We start from the raw sequence: 15,925 nt of genomic DNA, 5'->3' as shown, positions 1-15,925 counted from the left end.
GAACTTTCACTCGCTTTATTCATTTGTTTTACAGTTAGTAGCCAAGATACCAACCATTACAGCACTTTGCAACTTGCACGGAGAAAAACTGCAGGTATTTAAACAATCTCATCCTGACATAGTGAACACACTATTTCCTCCATTATACAAGGAACTTTTCAATCCAGATTCTACCACTGGCTGCAAGTGAAGGGGAATAATGTCACACTGATCCACAGAATGCAACCGTTAAGGTATTTTCATGAAGACTTGCTAAAATATCCCGCTACCATAACACTTCAGGAATGTACTGCACTTAATGGGGTGGCTTTTCCACTTCTACAGTTTGAAGAATGTAAATATGCACCTCTGAGTGGGGCCTGTTTTTTGTTTCTCTTCTTTTTGTTACTCCCCCCCCCTTTTTAATTTTTAACTGACCATAAATTTGCAAATATAGAACACTGGGTGTTACCTTTATTTTTTATTTTATTTCATTTGGGGGTATGTTTTGGGAGACAACTGTTTATAGAACTTTATTGTAGATATAAATGAAAACAGAGGAGTACTTTGCAGTATTACTCTTGCTGTTTATTGTTCAAATATAATTTAAGAAAAATCCACTAAACTAGGCTTACCTATTTCTATGTTTTTAGCTAGATAAATGCATGTGGCAATTTGTAGCTGTCTTGGAAATAAGTGTGTGTGTATGTAATATATATATGGGCATGATCCTCCTGCTTGGGTGTACTGCCTGTGCATGGAGGTTTCTCCAGGAGATTTAAAAGACTCCTGTTCTACCTTATCATAAATGTTTGCATAGAGCATGCAAGGATATGCAGAACAGAAGGTCAGTGTGCCTGTCCTGTCCCCAATCATTGCACCCCCTTCTGCTTGGTCACCTTCTAAACTTTGGAGAATGCCCATTTCTTTTAACTGTCTGTTGAGCGGTTTGTATGTGCACCAAGATGGAGGTAAAGGGAAAAAAACCCAGGCCTCAGTTGAGCCATATGGGAATCCTTGCATGCACAGGCAAAGATCATGCTCTATGTGTATATGGAATGGATAATATATACCAGGGATGGCCAACTTCTGTATTCTCAGGGGCTGCTCTATCTTTCAGACAGTGATTAGGAGCAATAATTGTATTTTGCAACACAACTCAATCCCCTACACTAGAGGTTAAGGTCTAGTAAAATCTGTCAGATAAGACATTCTAAACAAACCCAAAGAGGGGTGCATTATTGAAATATGGAATTTCTCTCCCCCATACATATAGAATTGACTTTGGGAAAAAAAGAACATATAAAATTAAAAAATTATAGGCGTAATATTTACTAATGCACTTTGATTAAAAAGTAGTAGCATCAGAATCTAGATAGAAATTGCTTTATGGGTCACCAGTTAGCCATGCCTGCTATATACCAATACAGTATATATATGGAATACGCACACACTTGCTGTAGCTTAAAAATAAGGCCTATTTTCTAAAGATGCTCTCCTGCATTTTTTAACTCTCAGTGTAATGTATTAGACTTACGTTGAGCAATTAGGATTTGCTCTGCCATCTGTATATTATGATAAGATGGTACCCTTTCTGATCAATTTGTATATAATGTGTATGCAGTATGCAGCCAGTGAATAAAAAGTCAGGTTAGTATTATTGGTGCCAAAGCCTTGTCTGGATAATTCAAATGGACAGAGAGAAACTTATTGGGAGATTTTTTTTCTCAGTGATAGGAATTAAGCATATATTAATATTATAAAGAGCTCGAAATTGCCAATAAATTATTTCTAAGGCTTTGAGTAAAGTATAGGCAATCCCAAATGGTACATTTTTGCATTTTAGATCAAAGAGGAAGTTTAATTATTTTAAAATATTAGCAGCTACGCAAAATAAAAATAGTTATAGGGTTCAATATTGTTCTGATTGTCTCCGGGGGAGTATAGGAGAGAGCTCACCAATATAACTGAAGATTTTTTAGAAAGTTACAAAAAAAACCTCATCACTCATTAGCTAAGCATCACACTGTAAGTGATGTGATGGGAGTGAAGGCTTTCCATAAAGCATGCCATTATCTGATGCAGTTGTAATATTCCACTGTCAGGATAGACAGCTGTTTTCACCGGTTCATTTCATATCCAGGGCTCTGATAGCAGCTTAGCAATCTCTTAACCAAACTGGGATTGTAGCTTAGTCTAAAAAAGTGTTTATTATTAATAGATGAGATCAGTACTCAGCTGATCCTCAATCCATAAAAGGGAGGTTAATTGTTCCACATAGCATTTTTTCTATTAGGTACTGGGAGAATTTGTATTAAAAGTATTTCACCCTTGTGGTTGGGGATGTGGAAAATATTCTGAGGGCACAGATAGTGGAAATCTTTTCTGATTTTATACTGTGTCCAACCAAGCATAGTATCTATTTTTGTCAGTGCTGAGTTCCCCCTATCAAGGCTATGTTATCAGAGTAAGACTTTGTGAGTGTGCAGCTATTCAACAGCTGTCCAGGAGCTATACAAGGTGCTTGCAAAGTCATTAGTACTCCATATATAGTTTTTCATGCCTCGGCAGAGGATCTTCTGACCTCCAGAGCTGCCCTGGTCCTTGTGAGAGACTTCTGGCAAATTCTTAAATGTGAACTATGGAAAGTCTCCAGCTCTCCTTCTCCTTTCCTTTGCTTTTTCCTTCCTTCTATTCCTACCGCTACATCTACTTCTTTTGTGTGACACAAGACCATTCTTTGTAGCATCTTAACTGTAATGTCATTTTCTTTGGCAATTTCAACAGTTAAGACAGTTCTTCTACATACTATAATCATTTCTCTTCATTACAGTTTTCAGTTTTGAAAATGTGTGATTGCCATACCCTTGCAGCGTAGAGTTCACAAATCAAGCTGGTAATCTTTGAAGCCACCATTGCCCCATTTTTCAAAACAGGGACACATTACTTGACACAGACAAATTATCTTGAAATATCCTTCAGTATTAAATTAATTTGCTGCGCTACTGAGAGTGCTACCTAGGGAATCTAACATAATTGATAAATTTTTGTTGCAGATGAGATAATGGAAAAGGAGAACTGTTCAGGGTCCAACCTTCACTGGGACCAATGGACTTGCTCTTAATTTATTCTTATCTATTAACCTATGAAGCTGCAGTCTTTAGAGTTCAGGGGAATTATTTTGAAGTATACAGTGCAAGATGTATGGCAGTGATATGCTGAATCTGTGATAAAAGTATGATCAGGTCTGTTCCTGCCACTGCAAGTGATTTTCCTCTATACAGTTTCTGCATACAATTATCACCTTTTGTTTTTGTTGCAGGCCTCCTGACACAGTACAATCCTAAGCAAGGTTACACCCTTCTCAATCCATTGAACTGGCTGCAAGTGAAGGGGAATAATGTCTCATAGTCCATTAGGCTTAGAGGTGTGTAACTCGCTTAGTGTTAAAGGTACAAGATACACATTTAGAGATAGGGAGGGATTATGTTATAAAATCCACTTTTTTCCTTCAGTGTGAAACTTTTTGATTTTTTTAAAATATGAGCCATAGGTCCACTGCAATTGATAGAAAACCATCCATTGAATAGTCTTGGGCGGGCTCCTGTTTCTTTTTCCGCCTGCTTTTCCTCTTCAGACAGCCATATACAGAGAGACAAATCAACAGAAGCAGTTGCTGGAAATGATATCCCTTCTTTCTTTACTTGATTTGTCTCTCCTCCTCTGGAACCAACACAGCAATAACACTTTATATTGTATTGCGATAATGTAAAAGCACTGAGCCACTTTATTCTCAGTGTCTGAGCAGACAGATGTAGACTGCTTGTTACACTTCTACAGGGACTTAATTTTGTATAAATGTCACTCCTGCTGGCTCTCTGTATAAAGAATTAATTCCAAGAGTCATATTTCCTTCTAATGGAAAGATTACTTCACTGATTGCTAGGAAAACAGGGTAATAGAAGACACTCAATTAAACCAAGCTGTTTCCAAATGCAATATATATTTGATGATTGGTTTATGTTAGGGACCTTGCAGGATTTGAAGCTGGGAGGTCCGGAGCTCTTTCAACTCTTCTAATATAATTTTCCTTATTTCCCTCTCCCCACCCTACCCCTTGCTCTGTCATCTCAATTCTACATTGAAGGAAGATGGAGATTTCCTAGTAGCAGCATTTGAGTTGAATCTATTTTCTCCTAAGTTGTACAAACAACTTATCCATGTGCAAAAAACTATAACTCTTTTTAACTTTAACTCCATTCATATTATAAAGGTGGTAAAACAGAGGGTGATCAAGACCATGTCAGTATTCCAACTTCTTTTTTAATTTTTGAATTAGCATGTACAATGAAGCGCACATCACTAAGGATAGAGAATGTCAGTAGTCCTGTTCACAATCCCAATAGTCATGGAAACTTTTTTTAAAATTTAAACTAATTTTTTAATTTTTAATTCCATTCTTGTGGGCAATGGGTCTGTGAGACAGAGGCAGAATTGTACTGATTCTTTTGAATGATCAAATCAGTTCTATCCATTGAAATTAATGGAGTTAACTGCAAGGCCAAGAGCCACATGCCCATTTGATCAAATCTGAAATTTCAGAATAGTGTGTAAATATAGTCTCCAATATATTAATGTGGGTCCAAGGCTTAAATCCCTGTGGAGTTGAACTTTGAAAGACAGCTCATTTTCCCCGACCCTAGAAAGTTGTGTGTATGGATAGGTTACATAAGAGAGAAAGAGAGTGAATGTCCCATTCTGCCTTCTCTCTGAAACCTAACTCACATCTCTGAAATGCTGTAAGAACAATATGGTTGAAATTAATGCCATTCTTATTCTTTCCTTTTAAATTTTCACACTTTGTAAATGACAATCACTGCTTGATGCAGATGTTGCACTGTACGCCACTCAGGGATATTATTACATTCTTTGAAAATAAGATATATAAAATAACAGTAATAATAAGGAAACAATTATTATAAATGTGTTGAAAGGCACGAATTTTGATGCCAAAATGAGGAAGACCCAGACAAGGCTTTCAAGCCAGCTACTAGACAAGATGTGGTTAGAAACTGAATTCACTGTCAATATTTTCTCCACTCCTCTACACACGCATCACCCTTTTCACTGATTTTACATTTGATTGTGAGCACAAGATCCATATTGTGAACTTTATTCCTTCTGCATCAAATTCTGCACAGAGGAATGTAATTTCAAAGTATTTTGTTATGATCAAACACAGATACATTAATTACACTCCAATTATTAAACACGCTTACTAGAAAGCATGTTTGCTGCAAGATTTGGAAATTAATTCAAGTAAATGTGTAAGGATCAAAATCTTGGAAACAAAAAAATCCTAGCATGTTGGCAGCAATTTCTATAGTTTTGCTGATTTACCACATGGAGAAATATAGGTGATAGCAGTAGTGATTAAAGAACCCTCCAGCTATTTGCTAGACATTTCAGGCTTTCATGGAAAATTCCAATTTTAACAGTATAATAATCAGAGTCAGTTCAAACAATCATTTCTACTCTCAAATATTCTACACACAATCATTCTTGGGTAGCATATGTCCCCAACCATGGGAACAAAGCAGTATAAATAGGATGTCCAGAAGAAGTCTTTGCAATGATCTGCTGCATATTGTATCCCTGTGCTCCTATTTCTTATTGGTCTCTATGGTGCTCCTGGACTCAAATGTAGCATTTCTTATAGTATCTTTTGTCACACAAATATGTACAAGGTCAATTCTCATTACAAAAAACAAAATTATTTTGGACCAGGCCTTTGGATCAGACCATTACAGAGAATAATACATGTTGCCTGGATCACAGGATATATTCTGCACACTTTGTCCAAATTTTACTGTACATTTTACAATATGGCATCTGTATTGCAGACATTTAATTCTATCAGTTTGTTATATTACAAAGAACTTATTATTGCAACTTCAAACTGAAATCCTATGTTCACCTGGGTAGTTGGTTAAAATCATTTAAATCATTTCCAAGCACACTTACAGCTAGGGAACCTGAAACACAGCCAAATCGACCTTTTCCCTCAGTGAAACTTAGAAAATAGTCATCCTTCCTTACTAAGGAAGTACTTCATATTTCTCCAGTGGTAATGGAATATATCAGTACTTCCTAAAACAGCAATCTGAATGTATAGTGACATGGATTGATTGTGCTCATCTACTAATGTTTTATATATTTTTTAAAAAACTCAATTTACTCAGTTTACATATTTAAAAAAAAGAACGCACAAACGTCTGTGAAAAGAGGTGACTGTGGTGCGGGGTTCAAACAGTCCTTGGCATTTATGCAGAGAAGAAGGATTAAACTGCGTACAGTGAGTTTAGTAACTTGATGTATAATACTTGCCTATTCTTCTCATCCTAGTTGTTCAGCTACAGAACACAGGATGAGTGAAAGACAACAGCATTGGATATAGCAGCAATAAAATCTGAGTGTTTTCTTTTTTTGTAAGAACATTTGCAGAAAATGTTTGCTTTGCACGCTATCTTCTGTAAACTAACTTAAAGAAAAAAGCTTCATCTACTGTAGATATACCAGTGGTTTTTTTCCCCTATTTTGGGTTGGGGGTGGAGCTGCTAATTTGTGACTGAAAATACTGCTGTTGGGAGAGGGAGAATGTATGCTTATTTCCAGGAAGGCAAAGATTCTTTAGCTTAGGTATGCACTGGCAACAGTCAAGTATATTAAAGCAAATGGAATTCAGACATGATTAGAAAAGATGTTACCTTTTATATTACATTGCCACATTGGTCCTTTGTTGTTTGAGCAGCAAAAGCCCAAAATGTATTGAAGAGTCACATGATGATGGGCAGCTGCAGAGAACAGACTTTACCTTGCAGAGTGTTCTACTTAAAACCGCTTATTAAAAAGCACTTATATTTGTCTTTGATTAGATTCCCAGCTTAATGGACTGAAGCAAAATAGATTAGTCTGCCAGCTTCTTCTATGGATCAAATGCACTATGATTGTGTTATTTTCAATGTGTCACTTCAATGTCTGAATCAGGCAAAAAAAGTATGTATTTAATATGATGTTCTACAATTATGTGACCTTTTGAAGTTCTGTCATGTGACCCATGCACTCCTGTCTGGATGATGGGGATTCGCTCATGCACTTATTTTGGAAAGCCATAGAATGGCATTAACAAATGTGGTTCTTTTTTGCCTCTCAAGATCTTGTAGCATAGCTTACAACATGCAAAGACAGAGGCACAATGATTGTACTTGTGGCCATAATTAAAGCACAAATGAAACATACTAAGCTTTCCAAATTCCACTTGAAACATGGCTGGTAGGGATCATGTGATGCTTTTTACCCAGGGCTGCTTCTTGCATTAGTTGTTTTCTACCCTCACCTTAGTCCATGGTCAGGACCTCCACTTCACTGAAGGAATGTTGCTTTTACATGCCAGTGCTGAAAGGGAGCCACTTAGCAGCCAAATACTGCTATTGTGGTGGGATTTCTTCTGCTGCTCCTTGGGCCACAGCAAATCAAATAAAGGGAAAGAACAGGTTAGCAGCACTGGGAAGAGACACAACACTGCCCAGGAGAGGAGAGAGTACACAGAGCTGCAAATGCTTTGTTCAGAATACCCCAGCAGCCCTGCACAAGGCACTTCTCTGAATACCCCGGGGGTATAGGAAATAAACATATCCATCTGTAATAGAAGACCAATGAACTCTGCTCTTATTCAATAGCTGAAGGGATGGATGAAATGAAGCCATTATGAACTCATTTTTTTATTTTCTGCTGTGTCAACTATTTATTTATTTATTTATTGTTTTATACCCCTTTTATTCCTAGGAGGGACCCACGTCACCTTACCAAAATACAATTTAAATACACAAAAATAATGTATTAAACCACATCCTGGGATGACTTTGATTCAGTGGACTATATTATGCAAAGCTAAGGACCAAGACCCCTTCTGCTCTCAGCAATCATTCATGTCACTGCCCCAGGCTGAATAACTAACAGGCAAAGGAAATACATACTCAGCCCAGATCTTATCCAGGTATTGCCAGCAAGAAGTTCACCCAGATTCTAATCCTGCTATTTACTTTAGTATGAATAAATAGATTAGGGTCAAGAGAACTTAAAAACCACCATTCATTGTACTCTTCTGTGTTCTTTGAGATCCAGCAAACACAGATATTTTGTTGCATAAGGTTTTCTGGGGTCAAGTCTATTTGCCATCTGAACCTATGTCCAATGAAATGGAGTCTAGTCCACAAAAGCATTAACTGTCAATTAAAGTGTCACAAGAATCTGTTTGGAAATCTTTATGCCTAAAAAAGGTTTACTGTACTGTACGGTACTGTTTGGAAATTGCTGCAACTGATTGCCATTTTCCTTATGAAAGGCACCATGAACATATTCTGCATGTAAGATCCAGCCAAGCAAGAACAAAAAGAGAATAATTTATAGACACTACTGTCAGAGAACTCTTTCTCAGCTCAGTTCACCAAAGCCCAAGTCACAACACCTATCAGAACTATTGTCAGACCTATCTATCTGAGCTGGCCTTGGGATGGTTCAAAATTAAATCAGGAAAAGATGGGAAATTTGGAAAGTTCTCAGAGGCCCCTTCCGCACGGGTGGAATACCGGGTGGAGCCGTTCGCACAGCTGCTTTGCCCAGCGAGGTTTTTGGAAAACAGCGGCTTGGAGCCGCTGCCGTGCGAACAGCAGCGGCTCCACAGCGCCTTCCCTCCCACCATGGTCGTGCAGGGCAGGGGGGCGTGTCCCCTGGCCTCGGCGACATGCCGGAGGGCCGCAGGACAAGTAGGTCACCCTGACGACGGCGCAGCTCTGCACCATCGTCCCGGGAGGTTCTGGGACCGTTCATGCGAACGGTCCCAGAGGGGTCGGGGCGGCGTCATCTACGCCAACCCGACCCCTTCCGCTGCCGTGCGGAAACAGCCATACTGATTCCCACCCTTTTTAAAAGTTCCCACCCTTAAAAAAAAAACCTGCATCTTCAGAACAGGGCAAACAATATATAAATAATATCTGCCATCATGGACATAAGCCTAGAATTTGTTGCAGTGAGAAATGGACCAGGAGGTGAAAAAGCGTTTCAAAGAATTCAAATAAACTATTTACACCATCCCATTGGGAAAAAGAAAATCATTTCATGAGGATGATACCAGCTCAGTTCTATCAGTAAATGTGCTTATATTTTCAAAACCTGGATGCAGATTGCAAAGGTGGGCCTGTGCCTGTAACAAGCAATGCAAAAAGCAGTCCTCAAATAATTCGCATGTCAAAGTCACTTGTTCTGGCTTTAACTGGGAGGCAACTGGCATTAATTAGGAGTCAGAATGCCTACAAAGCCCTTTTGCTTACCACTCAGTTCTGCTGTCTGCCTCATTTGATCAACACTGAAGGAAGTCACAGAAACAAATGAAACCTGAGTATGTATTGTAGAAATGTAGAAGACAAATACAATATTTTTTCAAATGGAATTACTTTTAATATATACTCGCAGAAGGTCTAATGTTATGTATGCTGCCTCTGTAATTTTTTCATGTAAATAACTTGGGGACAGTAAAAACACTGGTTTTTTCTATGTCTCTGTTTAAGCATAAGACTTTGTAATGCTTTTTTTAAAGAGGGGGGGAACCTCAAAGAGCAAATTATGTACTTGCTTCCTATGAGTGTAATGTACTCTTCAGTTTTTTAAAAAATGAAAACTGATTGTAATAGATAAAGCCTTTTGAACATCCTTGGTGTTTAGCGTCATACTCCTGTTTTATAACAGAGAGGGGGGAAGAGCTGTTAGCGATGAACCCTGTTCCAAATGAGACTGTAAACTGGAAATGGTCTGATCACCCATGGACTACATAATAAAAATTCTACTTGCAAAGCAATCAGTCAGGCAAATAAGATTTTCTTACATAATTAGAATGGAAGCCATTCAGATGGCCTTGCTTTGAAATGAAAGAAAGCTGTGCCAGACCAGAGCATTGCACAGTCCTGGTAGGTATCCTGTGAATCTCCCATTCCTTCTAATGCGGCTAGCACAGGAAAAAGCCAGGTCATCTTTATCATGATGCTTTTTTGACAGACCTTTTGCAAGCATCAGTGATCAGAAAATGAATCTTTTTTTCCCAATAAATATTTTTGTATACTTCATCTACTATTTAAATTTGAGTTTCAATCATTCAGTCTCTACAATATGAAGCCATAACTGACCTTCACCAAATAAATACCATAGGAAGAAAAAATATATCTAGCATATTAACAACTACTGGGGAGAAGCAGGAGCAAAACTCCAAGTGCAAAGTATTTTGAATGCCTTTCTAGGTACCTAAGGATTGGTTTTTACAGGGAGTATTTATGATGACCAATTTATTTAAGAAAAAAAGATATTTAAAATAAAACTTTGTGATCTTTTTTAGATCCCTGGAAATACTTCCTCACTTTTAGAATTCTGAAAGAAACCAATTTTCTTATACTTCCAAGCTTCAAAACTTTAATATTTTTATCCTATTTCCAGTCATTTTTGTTGATGTGAAGTGAGCCAGTCCACCTCTGTAACTTTGAAGCCACAAGTTATTTGGTGCTTGGCTGTAGCTGTTAGTCATTGTTGTAAGTTAATTTTAATTTTCCTTTTAGGGATAGTTGCTATTTTTTGTCAAGCATGCGCACCACTGTTGGAATCTGCTTTGGGATTGTGTTGCCTGAAAACAAGCATCTAGGGAAAAAGTCCACTAAAAATGTATAACTTTAAACCCATAGTAAGAATTTTTAGAACAAATCTCCAGATAGTCTCAATATCATTTTTATCCCCATGAATCTTAATGGTATGAAAATATCAACAACAGAATATGTTATTGGCCTGTAACAAACACACAAACAGGTGGCATAACATTTGTTTGACATCTGCCATTCCCTTCTGACCTCCCTCTCTTTCTGCTCTTTCTCCCTTGTTTAATATTTATGTGAATGTGAGTTTTAAAAACTACAGCCTGATTCATTTAGAAAGTGACCATTAAATTTTTTTCTTATAAATGTTTTAGGACCAGCATTCCTCCTGTCAAAAAAATTAAAAGGTTTTATATTCCTTTAGAATGTAATAGCCTTTTGTCTTATTTTATGTCCTGTAAGTTATTAGTTTGATACTGTTAGCATTCCATAATAATGCACACATGATTTTTGAATGTTTTCTGTAAATGACAATCAATGTTGATGAAGTTCCTTTCTTTAATGCTGAACAAAATTAAAAAAAGTCTATAAGAACATAGTCTGGCTGTAACTTCTTTTTCAAGAAGGGTAAAAGAAGTCTAGCATTCTTTTAATAATGCAGACATACATTCAGTCAGTGGTTATCTGTGTAATTAAAAGGCAATTTGCAAGATGTTTCCCATTTGTACATGACTAAAAAATAAAAATGTGAGAGCAGTTATGCTTATAGAAACATGCTTGAGTCTTCTGGACTCCCAATAAGTTCTAAGGCATAAGTGAAAACCCTGTGATATAGGACACTTAAGACAGAAATAAACATGGCACTTGTGGCCAGCAACTTAAGAAAGTAATACCTGAATTTCACATTGGCATATCCCACTCCTCACACCTGGAATTCTGCACACACCTTTCACACATCCTTAGACATCCCTGTAATATGTAGATCCATAGTCCGTAATAACATAAGAAAAGTCATACTGGATTAGACCAAGGCCCATCAAGTCCAGCAGCAGTCTGTTCACATAGTGGACAACCAGGACAACCAAGCCCATGAACAAGACAACAGCAGCAGCATTATCCTGCCGGTGTTCCATAGCTCCTAATATAATAGGATGCTCCTCTAATACTGGAAAGTAGCAATCATGACCATTAGTCCATTTTGACTAATGGACATGGATAGCACTACCTTCCACAAACATGCCTACTTCCTTCTTAAAGCCTTCCTTCTTAAAGCCATCACCACATTTTTGGGTAGGGAATTTCACTATTTAACTATTTGTTGTGAAGAAAGATACCCTTTTGTCTGAATCTCTCACTCTTCAGCTTCAACAAATGACCCTGTGTTCTAGCATTACAAGCAACTTCTTCCTGTTCACTCTCCCTACACTATTCATAATTTTATAGACCTCTATCATGTCTCCCCACTTTTTTTCTAAGCTAAATATCTCTAAGCATTTTAAATACTCTTGATAGGGCAGTAATCATTTTGATTGCGCTTTTCTAATCATTTTGGTTGTTTTCTTCACCTTCTCAAGCTTTGCAATATCCTTTTTTAGGTGTGGTGACCAGAACTGTACACAGTATTCCAGTTGTGGTATCACCATAAATTTGTACAAGGGTAGTATGATAGCAGCATTTTTATTCTCTATCTAATGATGGCCAGCATAGAATGAATTTGCCTTTTTCACAGCAGCAGCACACTGGGTTCATATTTTCTTCAGGCTATTCACTATCACCCCAAAATTCTTTTCTTGGTCTGTTGTTGCCAGCATGATTTTTTGCCCCAATATGCAGCACTTGCTCACTTTGGCTTTTTCTGCACAACCAAAATCATGGGAAGGTCTTAAAAAAAACAGTACCAAAAAAAGTGTCTGTGGACACAGTGAGTATTTTCTCCCTCCTAGTAAAATGCCCACTTTTATTTTTGCCGGCACCTGTCATTTTCTGCTACTTGAATTCTCCATTGTGTTGGCCAGTGGCATACTGCCCATAGTGACATAGGGTAACCCATGTCCCTGGGTACATGCCTTTCGATCATGCCGGCGCCCAAGGCCAAGCCCAACTGTACAGCAAAGAGGCCTGTCCCCCACAGGGGAATTGCACTGACGTACAAGGCCGGGCCCAGCTGCATAGCGGCCTCTCTCACACCGAAGGATCATGCTGGCGTGTGAGGCCGGGCCCAGTCATATGCCAGGGAGCGCCCCCCACAAAGGGGGTGCTCTGGGCTCCTGCTTTCCTTGGCCTCCCTGCTGACAGGGAGGGTACGAGCCAGCCTGCCCCTGAGGCGCCCGCCTGAGCCGCCTGCCAGAACCGCTGCTGTAAGAGGTGGCGAGGGACAGGGTGGGGGGCACTTGAACAGGTGTTGCCCTCAGGCACCATTTTCCCCAACACACCTGTGGTGTTGGCCATTTGCTGAACTTGTCATGGGACATATTCTCTGCATGCATCGTGCTTGGCCTTCTTTTCAGTAAATAAACTACATGAATCAACTCAGCTGTTCCGGCCAATTCTGCCAACATATAATTTTTCTGGGTTTTTAAAATTTTCTAGGAGTTATCTTTGAAGACACAAACACACAATATGAGAATCATAGCTGATCCTCTGATCCTTCAAAGATAACTCACTGAAATTAAAAAAAAAACTCCTCTCACTGTTCCAGGTCTTTGATGAACAGCTGAGCACTGGTTCCAACAGAGTTCCCTGAGGAACCCCACTCTTCACATCCCTCCATTGTCCACACCTATCCATCACAATGATGGCTATTTTGCTCATTTTAAATTGGAAGTATCTAAAAGTCAATGCCTATAGCATATAAACAGTTTGTGTATATTTAATACTGTACCAAAATAGATGTGATTTACAACTGTAAATGATTTAGAATATATAAATTATTAGTTGTTTGAATGAGAATAGCCCTATAAGATAGTAAGAAAAAACTTGTGGTATCATTCAGCACATACTTTATCATTCCATATCATTGGAAATCAAGTTACTCTGCTTCATATTTAATTTAAATATGTATGCTCATAGTGTCATAAAAATTGTATTCTCCATTCAGCTGTTCTAGAGTGTGTAACAGTACATAATGTGTACATAATGCTGACTGCAACAAGAGCTTTCCTGACACAGGCATTATTTCCATGAGGACTTTTGAATCAAGACTTTTGAGTCAGCAGTGTGATGTGGCAGCCAAGAAAGCCAATGCTATTTTGGGCTATATCAATATATCAATTTGGGCTATATCAATCTCTGGATTGAGGGATGTAATTGCACCTCTCTATTCTGCATTGGTTAGACCTCACCTGGAATATTGCGTACAGTTCTATTGTGTTCAACACCGCAATTCAAGAAGGATATTGACAAGCTGGAACAGGTCCAGAGTAGGGCAACCAAAATGGTAAAAGGTCTGGAATCCATGACCTATGAGGAGAGACTTAGGGAGCTGGGTATGTTTAGTTTGGTGAAGAGAAGGTTAAGAGGTGACATGACAGCCATGTTTACATATTTGAAGGGATGTCATATTGGTGAGGAAGCAAGCTTGTTTTCTGCTGCTCCAGAGACTAGGACAAGGAGTAATGGGTTCAAGGTGAAGGAAAAGAGATTCCACCTAAACATCAGGAAAAACTTCCTGACAGTAAGGAAAGTTCAAAAGTGCAATGTGCTATCTTGGAGTGTGGTGGAATCTCCTTCTTTGGAGATTTTTAAACAGAGGTTGGATGACCATCTGTCAGGAGTGCTTTGATTATGGGTTCCTGTATTGCAGGGGGTTGGACTTGATCGACCTTGTGGTCTCTTCCAACTCTATGATTCCATGAATCAGAGGCTATCCTTTGGATACTAAGGAGCCAGCACTACATTCTGAAAAATTTTACACAATTGAAACTTTAATTGCCTACTTGGTTTCCTAAATAGGCTTGGTAAGGTAATGTAGAATTGGTCTGAACTTTTCATGATAAAAACTATTTTTTTTTGCTTTCTTCTAAATTTGTATGACTTTTTCACTCAAGCAAGAACCACTGAATTCACCTCAGACTTTTACATGAGACGAATGCAGTTTTGTTATTTTTTTCCATTTAAAGGGCATCCATTAATTCAATCTAGAAATATATATTACATTTCTGATACTTTTATAGAGGAATACATGAACCCAATTCAGGCAGAGCATTTGAAGTTCATTGATTCCATGGGGGTTGGGATCACATTAGGACAGCTGGGCAGGAATATGGCCAATTTAAATATTACCCCGCAAGAATTTTAAGTACTATTTGGAGTTAAAGGTTTTTTTTTAAAGAAATAATTAAAATGCTGTTAGGCCTAGTGACTAGACTTTTCCCTCATTCTAATAGAATCTAGATTTTTAATATTATTATTAAATGTGAAAAAGTTTTGAAGATTGCTTAAAAATGTTTGAGGGACTGGCAGTTAACCGAATTTCATTGGTGTTATGTTAGAGGTAAGCATTTAAACATTTCTGTTTACAGAAAAGAAAAATTAAAAACAGTTCCTCAAACCCTTATTCTTTTTTCCCCCTCCAACCTAAGGCCCATTCTGGATGGGCCATAAAGACTGGTGTGGGGTTGGTAAAAACGCCACTGTGGGGGGAGAACTTTGCACTGCTGCCGCTGCTGCAGTGCATTTTCCCCAAAATGGAAAACGCCAGCATCCACCCAGTGCTGAGTAAATGACATCGGGTGGATGCCAGCGTTTTCCCCGCGCCAGCGTAGATTCCCTCTTACCTTGTCTTCTAGTAGCCATCGCTCTAGAGAGGCCAGGGGACATGCTCCTGGCCTCTGGTCCTGGAGGAGTTGCCAGGGCCACAGGGGCATGTCCCCTGACCTCTCCAGTGCAACAGCGACCGGGAGACAAGTTAAGAGGGAATCTGCGCTGGCGGGTCCATGTGAACATGGCCTGCAGACCACTGGGGCACCAGGACCATTTGCAGAGCACCATGTGAATGGCCCCAGGGGGGGCACTGGCATCAAGTATGCCAGTGCTCCGCCGCTTGCAGAATGGGCCATAGTTTGGGTTTTTTTGCACAGCATAAGTGAAACATGTTGAGGATTTTAAAAGGAGTGTTTTGGGGGAGAGCTCCCAAGAAGTCTTCAGGATGTTTTATTTCAGCTCAACCCGCTGTATTCTGAGCTTTTTCTGCACTAATCTTTTTCTGCATAGCAAAAATATACGTCTTGCAGATGCTGTAAAAAGAACCATTTTTG

At 38.7% G+C, this 15,925-nt stretch overlaps 1 protein-coding gene across 2 annotated transcripts in view; it reads left to right on the top strand.

Annotated features, from left to right (window-relative positions):
• Positions 1 to 5,528, top strand: part of RORB (RAR related orphan receptor B) — a 179,017-nt gene extending 173,489 nt beyond the window's left edge. For both annotated transcript variants that reach the window (XM_048504725.1, XM_048504726.1), the window contains one exon: positions 35 to 5,528. In XM_048504725.1, coding sequence (XP_048360682.1) covers positions 35 to 190 — 156 coding nt within the window. In that variant the 3' untranslated portion in view covers positions 191 to 5,528. The remainder of the gene's footprint in view (positions 1 to 34) is intronic.
• Positions 5,529 to 15,925: the final 10,397 nt, after the last annotated feature.

This window comes from Sphaerodactylus townsendi, linkage group LG07 (assembly GCF_021028975.2).
Source record: "Sphaerodactylus townsendi isolate TG3544 linkage group LG07, MPM_Stown_v2.3, whole genome shotgun sequence".
NCBI lineage: Eukaryota > Metazoa > Chordata > Lepidosauria > Squamata > Sphaerodactylidae > Sphaerodactylus > Sphaerodactylus townsendi.
This window is presented reverse-complemented; position numbering and strand designations above follow the sequence as displayed.